Source organism: Rutilus rutilus (assembly GCF_951802725.1).
Source record: "Rutilus rutilus genome assembly, chromosome: 18".
NCBI classification, from domain to species: domain Eukaryota; kingdom Metazoa; phylum Chordata; class Actinopteri; order Cypriniformes; family Leuciscidae; genus Rutilus; species Rutilus rutilus.
The window spans coordinates 13420625-13437047 of record NC_140231.1 but is presented as its reverse complement, the minus strand read 5'-3'; the positions used below and the strand labels follow the sequence as shown (position 1 = coordinate 13437047).

Here is a 16423-nt window from a genome sequence, read left to right as displayed (position 1 = left end):
GTGGGGGAGCTCTAGAGAGAAACCTGCGAGCAAAAAGCTAGAATACAGCGAAGAAATCCCGAAACTACTGAGCCCCGCTTTAAATAACAAACATGGAAAACAACAACATCAAAACAATAAAAAATCTCAAAATAAAAGGGACACATAATAGTTACTCCACCTCCCCAGAAAACCACAACACAAGTTTCACACATTAGGCCTGTTGTAGCCTATGCCACAGTGGCAGTGTTGGCCTGCTTCACTACCTCTGCAGAAGGCTCGTATCTGAAGCAGGGTTCAATCCGTTCATGAACGTTCATTGCATCTGTCACGTGACAAATGAACGAAAGACTCGGAAGGTAAAGTAATTATTTATGTTCCCTGTAAATTATTTTTGACTGCATTATAATGATTTCTTAATTCAGAATATGATAAAGACTGCGTAGGTGGATGTGTTTGGGGAATTTGGCTGTTAAAAGTATAACATTTAAACCCCCTTAAATGAACGAAATGACTCGAAAAAAGATTTGTTCATTTTAATGAACGAGATCGAACAAGCGAGTCAGTAAAATGATCCGAACTTCCCATCACTCACAGGCTGCCATCAAGTGACAGTCTGTTCCTGGTGTCAGTCTTGTTTAGGCCAATAACTGAAAAGGTTCGCTCAGCATCCGCATTTGAGTGTGGCAGGCTCAACACAATCTGGGCAACCTTTGATCATTTGGGGAATTTTAAAATGCCACTTGCCCGATTTGCCAAAACGTAAGCCTATTTTTATTGAGCAATTAGCTAGCCCACATAACATACGTCAGACAACGTTCGCAACTATAGTTGAAGTCTACTCTCGGCACACAGACTGATTAGGCAAGGCTACGTCTGTAGTGAAAGGCACACCATTTTATTATCTGCCTACCTTGATTGTCATCCAAACTTTCAAACGCGCATCAGTAGGCTCCGACTCGGACTCCGAACCTATGCTCTGAACTCTCTCTGAACTTTTCACATGCAACTGATGTATCAGGTGCAAGGTTTTCAGCGAATCAACGATCAGAGAATACTGCAGAGAGACGTCTCTTTGGATAAAAGGGAAGTGGAAATAAAAATCAATAATAGGCTGAATGGTACCATGATATGTCCGTAACATGTCCGTAAATGACCTACCCATAAGTGTTACATTAGAGTTAGCTATAACACAGTTACAGTATAAAAATTATGTCTAAAGTTCCCATAAAACATGAAAACCCAACAACCCAATGGGAATATATTGTTGTGTAAAACATCTGTTCATAATCTGTGATTACACAATTCCAATACGAATAGCACTGGGAGGCGTCTGGAATAACTCTGCAATGATCAATCCGCATTTTTAAGACAGCTTATTTTAGGCTCATATTCAGAATGTCCTTCTCATACAACGCCAACGCCAACGACCGCACAAATGGGCTTCCTTTGTGAAATATAGCAGACCACCTTTTTTAAATAACAGTTTAAAAAAGATGGTCTGTGATAGATAGATAGATAGATAGATAGATAGATAGATAGATAGATAGATAGATAGATAGATAGATAGATAGATAGATAGATAGATAGATAGATAGGCTATATCTGTGTATGAGAACAAGCTTTACACTTCAAGATCTATCTATCTATCTATGTACGACATTCATGCATTTATTTGTCATTTAAACTGATGCAAACAGGGAAAGAGAGTAGAAAAGACGTATTATCCTGTCGCCTCCTCTAGTGGACAGCATTAAGTATTACGGCCTTCATTGCTCAGATAACGCAAGTCAATGGATTTTTTTGGGAAAGTCAGTCTGACCAGTTACTAGTTAGAAAAGATACAAGCGAGTCAGACCAGCTGTCTGAGCTGAGTTTGGTGATGCATTTAAGTTCTAGGCGGAGTCAATTTCTCATAATAATATTACATAATAATAATGTTTAAATATATGCTGGCTTTTTAAAGCCAACCTAATAAAGAAAACTCAGACAAACATCGACCAATTCAGTATGTAATAAAATTGTATTAGTTTTAAAATAAAACTAATAACATTTTAAAGGTATCCCGTGCTTCAACCAACATGATTTAATCCCAAACCCTGCTAATTTTGTCAGTATTAATGTACGTTCACTTCTCTCTTTTCTGTCTCTTTCTTTTCATGTGAAATGAGTAGGCTACAAATGCATACATTCATAAATATAATCTTTATTTCTATTCGATTTTCTAAATTATTTATACGCCACACTGCCCTTTGATGTAAATGGTAAATGTTACGGACATATTATCATGGTAGGTTACCGTTCAGCCAATCATTGATATTTATTTCCACTTCCCTTTTATCCAAAGAGACGGGACTATTTGCACTGTATTTATCAATGGGAAATAGCCTATATCATGCTAAAATAATCTGTCATATAGCCTACTGTGGCTCACATTAATGGGGTCGCTTGCAGCACGAATTACGTGAGCAGCAACATATTCTGCTTCAAATATTGTGCATATTTAACAGTGAGTGGTGGTTTCAGACATTATTTTATTATAGTGTATGATTTGTCCATGCCACACTCGCACTGACTCTGCCTGACAGAAAGAAAAGCTCGTAGCTTACTGAAGGCGGAGCGGTTTGACCAATCAGATGAAAGGGGCGTTTCAGCGCCGCCCACGTGTGCAAATGAAATATCGAACCCATTAACCGATTTGTAAACCACAAACGAAAAATGAAAAATCGAGCCAAAATCTCATTTTTCGTTTTTTAAACTAAAGTAAAAAACGAATAAACGAGCTGGTTTTCATTTCTCATTATTCCATTCCAAACAGGAAATGAAATGAACAAAAAGTACACGGACCTATCTAGCGTGCTCATTGGCTGCCCTGCGGCAACTGCAGCAGCCTACCACTGAGCCCTGCGTGACGTCACGCCCAATGACATCACGCCTCACGCGTCACAGCCCGCCAGAATGGGGGTGGCTTAGCGTATAAAAGGACGAGATTGGGGGCTGCTTACCTGGTTTTCATCGACTGAAGCGAAATCAGCTCGTGGCACGAGCACGGCAGGTTATGCAATACTCGTTCCCTCTTCTAGAGAGAACCGAGGTTACATTAGGTAACCGAGTACGTTCTCTTACGAGAGGTTCTCTCGTATTGCGTAAGTTGCTGACGCTACGGGAACCCCTTGTCAACGCCGTGTGCGCCAAGCATCCACCACATAAGTCCCAGGGGAAAGCCCGGGGGACGCAGATAAGTGGGACTCAGGCGGCCAGCAATGCGGGCCAGCGCATGTACATAAGCACACCGTAGGGGATACAGAGCGGCGCTGCCGGTCCATATTGAAAGAATATCAACCCCTGTAGTGCAGCTCAACCAGGAGAGCTAAAGTCACGTGAGAGTAGCCTGCGCACGAACAATCTGGGCAGAACATACACACAACTTAGACTGACAAAAGTCTAGCCTGCAAGGCGGGAACTTCCAGGTTATAAAACCTAACAAATGTAGAGGGGGAGGCCCAGCCCGCCGCCATACAAATGTCATGAATACAAATCCCGCTGGACCAAGCCCACGATGAGGCCATGCCTCTAGTGGAATGAGCCCTGACGCCCAGAGGGCACTGCAGGTCTTAAGCTGCTGCGATAGCGTCCACTATCCATCTGGACAGGCTATGTTTCGAGGCGGCGAGACCCTTGGTGCGCCCATCAAACGAAACAAAGAGCTGCTCCGAGTGCCTGAAGGCGGCGGAGCGCGTGATGTAAACTCTCAGCGCCCTGACAGGGCAGAGGAGGTTATCATCGCCCTCTAAACCGGATGCCGGCAGAGCCGATAGAGAGATGATCTGCGCTCTGAAGGGAGTGCCAATCACCTTGGGGACATAACCATGTCTCGGTTTGAGGATGACTTTAGAGTCATTTGGTCCAAACTCGAGACACGCGGCGCTAACAGATAACGCGTGTAAGTCCCCCGACGGGCGGCCTTGGTAAAGGTGCAGAAGTTCCGCGTCCACGCCGGCCCGCATCCGGCCGGACTCCTGGATCGAAGAGGGGTGGATAAGGCATGCCAAAAGATTCTTCCCAAGATGCCTTGCCAGGGAAGATATCAGGTGTGATGTGGATGAGAACATGTGGCCAAATGCAGAAGACCGAGCAGATTAGAAGATGGCTTTTTCTGTTTGTATATTTTGTATTTTCACATACAGTAATACTGTAAATGGCAGCTATATTGCATATTTTTGTTATCTTGCAGAAATGTCCTGTTGCAAATAAAGCCGTTACTGCAGCAATTCTGTCTCTGTCTTCTTTTTTTCATAAACCATACATTCTATAAAGCTACTCTAAGAAGGGTTATTTATTTTGTTGAATTGAATTTCTGCTGCAAAAAAACAACAACAAAATGCATGCATTTACATTACAAACAAAACAAAAATGTAGAGAGACTTCAAAAGAAACTGCAGTGCAAAACACAATCTATGATCAATACAATATACTGTCTATTGTAGGCTATAAGGGCAGACCTGACACATAAAATAATGCAGTTTCTGTAATTCCATCTGATGTTAATGTTTTTATGACACTGTGCTATGATTGACTAAATCTTCCTGTTGGAAGAGAACATGTGTTAATGTTTTGGTAGACATAGTGCATTGTGTTAGTGTATTATTGTATTTTGAAAAAGTGTTGGAGTTTAGTTTACAATGTGTGATTTTGAGCATGAAATTAACCGGTTTGCCAATTGTGTGTTGTAGTTGTGTTGGTGCGTTAAGAGTTTAGGAAAATTGTTAAAAGTATTGAAAAAATTGTCATAGCGATTGTAAAAAACTGTAAATACATGTGTGACTGGTTTTGTGGTATTTTGTGTATTTCGTATTGTATCAACTAGCCAGCATGATTTATATGGTAATACCACCAATGTTTTCCACACATGCCTGTTTTCATGACCTTTACCATGTAAACCGAACACCTACACTGGTTTCAATATCAAACACAAACAGCACCAACTGGACAGTGGGACAAGATATTAGCATGTAAACTGCTATGAAAATATTAAATATTTTTCTGTTGTTCTTCGTTCTGCCAATGTTTTTTTTTTTTATGTTTTTTTTTTTTAATGTTTTTATGTTTTTAGGGTATTTCCTTCCATCAGCTATTTTGTTATCTTATGGGTGCTAAAAAGAGACACGTGTGTTGTTTGGTAACATTATAACTTAACAAATATTGTTCAAATTAATCAAATATAAATTATCATACATAAATATAAATAAAATTGAATTAATCACATTAAGTTAGTGGTTTAATAAACATTTTTATATTTTCTGTCTCGCTTTTTTACACTGTGCTAACTACACATGCTATTGGACATTTCCTATTTCCCACTTCTGAAGTTGTGATTACGAGTCACGTTCAAGTGCTTTGTTGTTGGAAAGAACAGGAATCACGGAGGACACCAGGTTTATCCTTGCTTATTTCATGTCTGACTGACATGTATGACAGTACATATTGAGGATATTCAATGTATTACTGATGTATTTTATGTTGTAGAATAAAACGTGAAAATATTTTGAGATTGTGTTCACCACAGACCTTATTTCAAGCTTTTAACCAAAAACCCATTCAAAAAACCCATGGACTTCAGGATGATGGAACCGGAAGGAGACCAGAGGAGGGATTCGTGGTGAACATGAAGGCAGACTGACAGAGAATTGGAGAAAGAAGTGGTCAGAGAGATGTAGTGGAGTAATAAGATGGTTGTCAGTGGTGCAGTTATGTGTAAGGATGAGGTCTAGTTCTTTGCTTGCTTTGTGTGTTGCAGGAGTGTGCTGTCTCGTGAGGTCAAATAAAGCCAGAAGAGTAAGGAAGTCAGTCGCTTGAGGTTTTTCTAAGTGTATTTTGAAGTCACCAAGAATTACCAATGGAGCGCCCTCTGGAAAAGATGATAGCAGCACATTAGGAAGTTGCAATTGACCTAGTGGATGGTATATGGCGACAAGATGAAGTTTGGCCGGATTAGTGACAGTGATGGCATGATGTTCAAAGGAGGTACTTGCAGGGAGAAGAGATAGGAGAGAATTTCCAGTTGGTGGAAATGAGAAGACCTGTTCTCCCACTCTGCCCAGTTGGACGAGGTGTGTGGGAGAAAGTGAAGCTAGTGGAGAGGGCTGACGGAGTAGCGTGATCCATGTTTCAGTAAAAGCCAAAATGTTAAGTTTTGACTTACTGGCAAAGGCTGGAAAGAAGTTAGCTTTGTTGACAGCAGAACTATATTTCCACTGTCGAACAGAAAGGGTAACAGGCTGTGGAGAATAAGTGGCCGAGGAACGTTAAAGCCTTCACTGAAAAAAAATATTTTTGCTGCTTGTTCAAATTGCTTAATTAAAATGAGCTTAAGCAACACATTTGCTATACATTTTGTCCTAACTTAATTTGATTGTGTTCAATCTGCTTAAATATGTGTAAAATTTAAGTTTACTTAATCCATTTGTGTTGGATTACATTAATGATTTGTGTTGCATAAACTGAAACTTGGCGGTGATTGTTAGTTCTTTGCATGCTTTGCATATGGTTGAATTAAGAGAAGATAAATGTTAAAATTAAGTGTTATTTTATGTTTTTTTGAGAAAATGAGAAAAGGGGAAGACCTGATAGTGTGTAATTGTGTTTAATGTTCAATTACATTGGAATTATTAGAACCATTTAAATGGGGTTACCATTGTAGAGAAGAGTGGAGCATTTTGTCAGGTTGTTGACTGATTCAGTTACTTACTTTCAACTGCTTTGGCTGAAAGGAGCATGCACATCTTAGCATTTAAGATGTGAATATGTACTATTGCTAGCAAACAGCTAAATATAGTTGATTCAATTGTATGTCACTAAAATAAATTAAATCTAAATGGAAGACTGAATATATAATTATGAATAACTGAATCATATCAGGGAGCCTTTAAAAATTCACTTAAATGGAACGCTTAAAAGGACTTCATTCCATGATGTTGAAGTTACATGAACAAATTATGCTTGTTTAACATAACCCAGTTATGTGGAACCTGTTGATATAAAAAAGTTAATTAAAGCCAACATATCATTTTTTTGAGTGTTGGTGTGTGCTTCTGTGTGCGGACGTGCTAATACTTCAGTCTGCGATGGACAACAGAAATGAACTAGTGGCACATGGTAAGAGTAATGAGGGAAGTGGTAACAGAAAGATAGGGATACTTAGAGCAGTGTGTTGTGCCTTGTCTGTGTCCTTACTTAGTGGAGTCATGCAGGTAGAGTCCCAGGTTTTTACCAGAGTAGGTCTTCACACGGGGAGGGCTGAACACGAGAGCTGCCTTTTACGCTGCCGCTTCAGTATTGTTTGAAACTTATGTAGGCCTACTGCCTCACAAATTGCTTCACAGCTTCACAGTCCACCTACTTCAATAAAGTGTGGTGAAAATCAAGTTTTTAATGTTGTTTATATGTCTGTGTGGTGTTTTTAATTTGCTTTAAGACAAACCAAGTGCAAATTTGTGCAAGGTCAACACCATTGCTGAGTGTTTTCTCTTTAAAACTGCAGTGAAACAAACAACAGTCTCAAAAACGCAAGTGCTACTGCCCAACACTGCATAAAACACATTACCTTAGTAGTGACGCTATACTGTCCAACACTGCATAAAACACATTACCTTACCCGATACATCGACTTGTAGATGAGCCTGTGTAATTCACTCCTCCTCTTCTTCTGAATCAGTTTCTGCTTCAAACATGGCTGAATTAAACCAGTATTTCCACTTGCCAGTACAGCGTTTACTACAGTAGAGTTGAGCGAGTGGATGAGGATCAGGTGTGATCTTGTGTAATTGAGTGGAGGCGGGGCTAATTTGCATATTAATGGTTCTGCATATCCTAAATGCAGCAAGGGTGTAGTTACATTCAAGCTATTTTAAGGCATGAGGAAAAAAATAAATATGTAATTTTGTTGATCAAAGATGAGTTTTAAAGGACATAAGTATTGACTATGGGTAAAAAAAATTGTAAACTGGAACTTCCACTGGATAGCTCCTAAATTAGCTCCTAAATTAACAAGTAACAGATCTTAGACCTTAGAAGTCTGTGAAGTGCAGTTCTACCTCCTTACTAGCAACAGCTGCTAATCTTGAACAATAAACACAGCACGCACACTGCAACTGCTGGTCACTCTGAAAGACAAATGCTTCTTCGGCTCTAACTGAACTGAGGCCACTTAATATATAGCTCACCTACTTCATTAACTGCTCAAAGTATAAAGAGTAAACTGAAACTTCCTCTGGATAGCTCACAAAATTACCCCTCTTTTAATATTTGACATTTTGTGCTATAACAAGTTAACAACTAATTCATCAAATGTTTCTATTCATTTAATAACACATTGGCTGATGCATCATCATCCAGCACATGCTAAACTTATATCTCCGTCCTTCAGAGGTCCTGACTCTCTGTGGTCATTAAAAATCCCAGGATGTCCTTCGAAAAAAAGTAGGGGTGTAACCCCGGCATCCTGGCCAAATTTGCCCCTTGGCCTCTGTCCATCATGGCCTCCTAATCATCCCCATATACTGATTGGCTTCATCACTGTCCCCTCTCCACCAGTAAGCTGGTGTGTGGTGGGCGTTCTGGCGCAATATGGCTGCCGTCGCATCATCCAGGTGCATGCTGCACATTGGTGGTGGTTGAGGAGATTCCCCCCTTCCATGTAAAGCGCTTTGAGTACCTAGAAAAGCGCTATATAAATGTAACAAATTATAATTATTATTATATCTAAATATGCTACAATTTAAAAGTTAATCCACACTATTCTTGACGGGGAGTCTTACCCCAAAAGCTGTAAATACAACAGAATAAACATTATGGCAAAACAAATTTATGTAAAAATAAAAGTATTTGATCCAGATGCTTCATAATTGTTCCTGAATTTATTTACATTTTTTTCTCTTTTTTTTTTTTTTTTTTTTTGTGCAAAATTGTGAAAATTATATCATATACTATTTTGTGGGATTCCGCAACAGAGTTTCCCTGATGTTTGCTCTCAACAGGGGCTTAGCTGGTAAGAAAATGGCTTGTGTAAGGACAAATCAGCAGTAAATGAAATCAGCAGTAGGCTATATTGAGCTGAATCTCTCATGACTCATTAACTTCAGAGACATTGTTAAAAGGCTTTACAGCACATTAAAAAAGATACGAGTAAAATTCCACAGCTTATGTTGTCTCTATTGACTTTTCTGCTTGAATGCTGGGGTTCCTTTAATGAAACCTGACGCGAGCACAAAGTGACTTCTGTTTATGTAATGACCTCGTGGAGTACAGCAACAGGCAGGGCTAAACTTATTACCAGACAGTTTACTAAGTGTCTCCCTTTGAGATTCACCCAGACGTCTCCCTGCAATGGACAGCGCAATGTCTTTTATGCAGATGTAGTCCGGTACTGTAACTAAATATAAGCTGCATTGTGGTAATTAAAGACTTCAGGAATAACGAAAATGGACAGTATTACCGGTACCACAGTGAGTCAGATAAACGGAGACTCAAAACAGGAGAAAAGTGATGATGCCCAGTCAACGTCGAGTTCACAGGTTGTTTGTGGAGGGTGTCGAAAGAAACTTCGGAGTTTGTTACCAGTGAATTATAAAGAAGAAATTGTAGAGCTACTAAAACTGGCTGGACCAGTGGTAAGTTTGAAAAGTTTGAATTGATTTATGAAGGATTTTAAACTTTGCTTATAGCAATCATAACCAAATATCGTGATGATTTTATTCACTGTTGATTGACAATAGAAAAAGAAAAATGGACACCTTTGATTTTGTAGAGAAAATGAACACATGAATATAAATCTTTAAAAATAAACTTTATTTTCTGGTTGACGGGAATATTTGATCTATAATTATTGACACTCTTTCTGAGACTCCTGAGAAATAGAAAAAAAATCTGGAAGTTGCACCAAACCGTAGTTGAATGTCTCTAAATATGTTTAGTTTTGCAGAATAATCTAAAATAATGATTTGTCAACTTGTCTTAGTTCTTTAGTCAGGTTTGTCTCAAGAATATTGTACATGACAAATCAAACATACAATATTGTAGCTGAGAGAAAAAAAGTGGAAATGTCTTGTGGCTTTTATTTGATCCTGATATCGTTTCCCCTTTTTTGCAGTTTATATCTCAGCTGATGATCTTTCTGATCAGCTTCATCAGCACTGTGTTCTGTGGACACTTGGGGAAAACTGAACTGGCCGGTGTGGCTCTGGCTATTGCTGTGAGTTCACAAAATAACTTCATTATAGTGGCATTCATTAAATCGCCTTTATAAATACGTCCTTTTTGCTCACAGGTTATTAATGTGTCCGGCATCTCCATCGGATCTGGATTGGCGTCTGCATGCGATACACTCATCTCTCAGGTATGAAAGTCAATGTTCAGTAATGTGAGTGTCATTTGTGCTCAGGTGTCATTTGAAGTGAATTGTGTCCTGCAGACGTTTGGGGGTAATAATCTGAAGCGGGTGGGTGTGATACTGCAGCGAGGGATTCTCATCCTCCTTTTGGCCTGTTTCCCCTGCTGGGCGCTTCTCATCAACACAGAGGCGATCCTGCTGGCTGTCCGGCAGAGGCCCAGTGTGGCCAGGTCTGACGCATTCAACACACATTAACTTATGGTTCAACTTCTGTTTGGCAAAACTTACTTGAATCTGCTGATAAAATCTTTTGTCAACATATTGTGAATGCAAGTGAACATAGAATTAAATGATCTAAGTATTGTGAAATAACATGATGTCATATCATTTGGACATGTGGCAGTCACATGGACCTAAAGCCAGTGTCTGTTGAGTTCCTTTAACTGTGTGTGATTGTTTGCCCCCCCCCCCCCCCCCCCCCTCTCTCTCTCTCTCTCTCTCTCTCTCTCTCTCTCTCTCTCTTTCTCTCTCAACAGTCTGTCACAACTCTATGTAAAAATATTCATGCCTGCTCTGCCTGTGAGTGACACATTAAATATGAAATGTATTCACTGTCTGTAACTATAAGTAACTATACAGTAAAAATAACTATTCTAGGTAATAACTTTAAATATATATATTTTCAGGCTGCCTTTATGTATCAGCTGCAGGGAAGGTATCTTCAAAATCAGGTAAACCCAAGCAATGTGTCTCCATTATTATTTTGCCTGAGCTTATTGTTCATAAATAGCATATACAAGGGTCTGTTTTTGTTTGTATATTTGTTTAGGGTATTATTTGGCCTCAGGTCATCACAGGAGTAGCAGGGAACATCCTCAACGCTTTAATAAACTACATCTTCCTTCATCTGCTAGATCTTGGTGTGGCGTAAGAACCTGTCTAGATTTTGTTTATCACAATTCATAGGATCTTATGTTGCGTCCCAAATGACATACTATACACTCCTGCAATGTACTCTACCATGTGAAGTTAAAAATGTAATTTTGTCATCCAGCTTTGGAGTCTGATAGCCACAATGTAAGGAAAACTGTGACAGTTTGGATCGGTCTGAAAACACTACTTGCACTATTTATACTACAAAATGGCTTAAAGTGCATAAGTGTGCAAATTGGGACACACCTTTAGTTTTTTGTATTTTTTTTAAAGAACTCAAGGCTTAAAAATAATTAAAGGTCCAAATGACTCCATGGAGTCATTCTTTCTTACTAACAGTGGATCTGCTGCTGCAAACACCATTTCTCAGTATTCATTGGCTGTGTTTCTCTATGTCTACATCCGCTGGAAGGGCTTGCATGAAGCCACCTGGGATGGTGAGTGTCTATCTACGTCAACACCAGAACCCTTGGTTTTCAAGGGGGTGTACTGTTTATATTCTGAGACACAAAAACTTGTGCAATAACAAAATTACATTAAAACCTTAAAACATTCAAGGAATGTCTGGTAAATGTATTTTAACCAAAGTCTTTTCACTAAAAGTTTTAATTGAATATGGATGTTGCTTGAATATTTAAATGTTACTATAATTTAATCTTTTTGATTCCATGAATTACACAACTTTTCTTTATTTGAAAATTGTTTTAGCGTTGTATAATTATTTAAAAGATGATTACATCACTCACAGGAGCAATATGTAACAGTTTTATGTCCTGGTGCAAAGCATGCTGGTTTCTTTATTAATATGTGACTCTTTAAGATAGTGTAGAGGAGAGTTCACTGAAATGTTTCGATGAGTCATGGTTCATTTTATAACATACTGCCTTCATAGATAGTCAATGTTGAAACTGTCATATCTTTCTTGCTGATCTCCATCTCTGTCTCACATTAGGTTGGTCTCGTGACTGTCTGCAGGAATGGGGCGCCTTCATTCGCTTGGCTCTTCCCAGCATGCTCATGCTTTGTGTGGAGTGGTGGACATATGAGATTGGAGGATTCCTGGCGGGTTTGCAAACTTCCTGTGTTTTTATGTAATTCAATTTGCCTTGTGGCATGAATTATATTTGTGATCTTCATGTATTGTATTTTTTCAATGTAGGGCTCATCAGTGAGGCCGAACTGGGAGCCCAGTCTGTTGTGTATGAGCTGGCCACTATTGCATATATGGTAGGTTTACAAAGGTCATTCGGTCTAACTTGTAACAAAAACAAAACTGTACACTTGTTCTGGTTTCAGGATCTTCTCAGACCCAGCAGCACCAGCTGTTTGCAGGTCAACAGGTCAAGATATTAGCATTACATTTATACAAAAGATAAACTGAAATTGGAACCTGTTGACAGAACTGTGTAACTAATATGGTACATTTCTGTTATTCTACATTCAGTACTTAGTCTCATTTTCCATTAGCAAATAGTCTTTTGTTAGTCTCTGCACGGGTGGTGAAAACCAAATCACACATTGTAACTAAACACATCAGCCTTTTATTTCCAAATACATTTTCTAAAACAACTCACTCTGATATATATATACATTCAACACATACTCAAAGTATTAGATCTTGATAGTAGTAATCTTGCATATTTGTATATGAAGAACTTGCACAGGAATGCAGCTGTGTGGTGCACTTCTTTCTTTTTTTTTAGGTGAGACTAAGCAGCCACAGCCTTAATCCATCCCATAATTGAGATTATTAAATGTAGTCTTGGAAATAACTAAAATGCATGTAAAGTTTTCATAGTAAGTGCGACCAAAAAACCCAACAGAAATCATTGCTTTTGAAATAACGGTGAGTAAAAGAGCAATATCAAAAGTAAAATGGCTCCAGGAACAACAAAATCTGTGATAAAGTATATTTGAATCCTTTGGTTAAAGTAGACCAATTCGCTTGAGCACAAGTCATTGTTTTCTCTTTGTGATTCAGTTTCCACTGGGATTTGCAGTGGCAGCCAGTGTGAGGGTGGGAAATGCTCTTGGAGCTGGAAACACGGAACAAGCCAAGCTGTCCGCCAAAGTGTCTTTAGTCTGTGGACGTATGTGATCTATTCATCAACAGCTTTGCTATAAGATGCCTAATAGCGTCTACAAATTTTTGCATGCATTATTAATTATAAAAATCTCACTTATGACTATGTTTATTATCATTGTAAAGTTAAGTGTTATTTGGTGTTTTTTCTAGTACTGGTTTCTTGTGTGGTTGCAACCATTTTTGGAAGTACCAAAGATGTTATTGGATACATATTTACCACGGAAGAGTAAGTACCTACAAAGTAGATCTACTTTGCTTAAAAGCAATACAACATTTTAGATTGGGTATTTGGTATTTACAAAAATGCACTTATCGAACGGGAGAAACTGCAACGTACAGTATGGCAGCTCTAGTAAAGAATACAAATAAAAGAGTTATTTCTCTCTCTCACACAGGGAGATTGTGTTCAGAGTATCAGAGGTCATGATCATGTATGGCTTCTTTCATCTATTTGATGCCACTGCGGTAAGAGTTTTTATTTTTAACTATTATCTGCATTAGAAAAAAAACAAAGATCAGCATTGATAATTTTCTAGTACAAATATCTGATCGTCTGTAAATATACATTTACTTTGAGAAGCAAAATCGCATAAACTTGATTCCAGATCAATTCTCTAGTTTCTTAATACATATAACCCCACTGGTATATTGTTTTTTTCTTGTTTTAAGCATAAATCTAATTATATTTTGTGAAGGTTTTTTTTTATATTTTGGTGAAAAGCAAAACAAAATTATTATTTTTTTTCCTTTTTAAGAAAAACAAGTGTGTGGTGATATTTTGACGTCTGTGAGGTGCTTTCAGTCTTTCAGGTCACTTCAGATATTGTGAATGTCTGACAATGTCCTATTGATAATAGGTAAACTAAGGTTTGTTTTTCTGTCTGAAGGGCATTACAGGTGGCATTATCAGAGGTGCAGGAAAGCAGCTGCTTGGAGCTCTTTGTAACATTGTGGGATATTATTTTGTGGGATTACCAGTAGGAGTGTCACTGATGTTTGCTCTCAGCATGGGCATAGTTGGTAGGTGACTTGCAAACATGTTGTGAAATAAAACATTCTCAGCAGCTTTGCTGGAATAACCAAAACACTTTATTAACCCTCTGATGCTACTCTGCCACTTTTCAAAAATTGTGTACTTCATTGGAATGGTACAAACATTTTGGAACTTGCCAAGTGAACTCAAATTTTTTTACATGATTCAAAAAGGCTAAGTGGTCTTATGAAATTGTCAATTAAAAGAAATCTCTGTAAACAGAAATAGTGCATTCATTTCATTGAGGAAAAAAAGTTACATACACAACCTAAGAGTACAAATGTGACCCAAATGTTAGGAGCACCAGAGGGTTAAAACTCAAGTGCCCCACTGAACAAGTCCATCAATCTCCTCGCGTCTTTTCTCTCTGTTGTTAGGTCTGTGGATTGGGTTTTTTGGGTGTGTCTTCCTACAGTCATTGTTCTTCATCATCCTCATTTGCAAACTGGACTGGAAAAAGGCGACTCAAGAGGTGGGCCATTTTTCCTCATCCATAGTCTATTTGGACAGATGATTATTTTAGTCTTTATCTTCTTATTTTCAGGCCTTGATCAGAGCAGGTGTTCAAGCCACTGAGACCAAAGATGAATCTTACGCTATGGAAAATAAGGGCTGCACAGAAGGTACTGTCTGTCTGTGGTATATGATGACCTTAATGATGAACAAAAAAAAAACATTCTTTTATTATGAATTTTCCTTTATTTTGACCAATTATTGTATAGAAGTGCCAGAAGAGTCCCAGCACACTGAAGAAGGCCAGACAGATGCCAGCACAGACCTGGAAGGACTCAGTAAAGGAGAAGGAGGAATAACAGACGCTGGCACAAAGGTCACAGTTGGGGTGGTTTTGACCACCAAACAGCTGGTTGTTCGTCGAGGACTAGCGGTTTTCTTCATGATGCTTATCCTAGCTGGAGGGATTGTGTTAAATGAAGTGCTCATTCAATTTCTCAGATGAGCACAATAAATACAGAGCTTTGTCTTCAATGCAAATTTAAAATAAAAAAATCCACCAGTGCCTATGCAAAGTTAATAATATTTTAGAGGTAGATTATTGTTTTATTTATTTTTCTATGTATTTTTTAATTCACCACAGCCTTTTTGAGGTCTCTGATATTAGTTGTGTTAATTGTATCACACTGGCATTGTGAGAGTTTTATTGAATTTCAAGAATAAAATAAGCGACAAGCTGTAACGGTTACTTGACATGTATTTTTTATTTATTGTCAGTATTGCGGTTGTTAGTGGAAGCTCATTTCTGCCACAGAGTTAAAAATAAAAAAAGATAATTGTGACATTTTATCTCACAATTGTGTGGGGATTTTTCTCACAATTGCGAGTTTGTATCTCACAATTATAACTTTATTTATCGCAGTTGTGAGATAAAGCAATTATGAGTTATAAAGAACTCAAAGCTTGGAAGAGCAATGATATTCTTTAATATAACTCCAATTGTGTTTGGCTGAAAGAAGAATACTTGAGGGGGTGTAAATTTTGTGATAATTTACATTTTTGGGTGAACTATCCCTTTAAGAGAAAACACTTTTCAAGAACTACATTAAACTGTTTGTTGGGACTACATTTTTTCCAGATCTTGCGAAGTCAATGTCACTCATTAAAATAATCACTGCCCACAGAAAAATGCAAGGGGCAAGACCTGGTTAAGCTGCGCTAACAAAGACTAGATGAAGAAGACCTGCTTTAGCGTGAGACGCTGTTTTTCCACCCCAGTTACAAAATGCATTTGTTTGGCCTTCCTATAGGCAGACGAACTTAGAATACAGCAATGCATTTTTTGAATAGTCAGGCATGAAATCCTATTCTAGTACAAAACAAAATCAAGATCGTAAAATGGCATAATAAGACAACTTTAAATAAAGCCACTGCATAAGGCCATTCTGGACTGTTATCAACTTGTTCATTTAGGGATAACGACTGCATGTTGTGTGATTCTACTGATCCCCTCTCATAATTTTCTCTGTCAATTTAATGACCCCCTCAAAAA

The 16423-nt window shown here is 38.3% G+C and overlaps 1 protein-coding gene across 1 annotated transcript; it reads left to right on the top strand.

Moving 5' to 3' along the window:
* Window positions 1–9277: 9277 nt before the first annotated feature.
* Window positions 9278–15680, top strand: LOC311277465 (multidrug and toxin extrusion protein 1). Its single transcript, XM_084387775.1, has 17 exons — window positions 9278–9647; window positions 10127–10228; window positions 10304–10372; window positions 10448–10596; window positions 10903–10945; window positions 11053–11097; window positions 11196–11293; window positions 11639–11736; window positions 12252–12365; window positions 12459–12526; window positions 13281–13389; window positions 13536–13611; window positions 13781–13850; window positions 14273–14405; window positions 14796–14890; window positions 14963–15041; window positions 15141–15680. The coding sequence occupies exons 1-17, from the start codon at window positions 9459–9461 to the stop codon at window positions 15374–15376; spliced, it is 1773 nt and encodes a 590-aa protein (XP_084243901.1). The 5' UTR covers window positions 9278–9458; the 3' UTR covers window positions 15377–15680.
* Window positions 15681–16423: the final 743 nt, after the last annotated feature.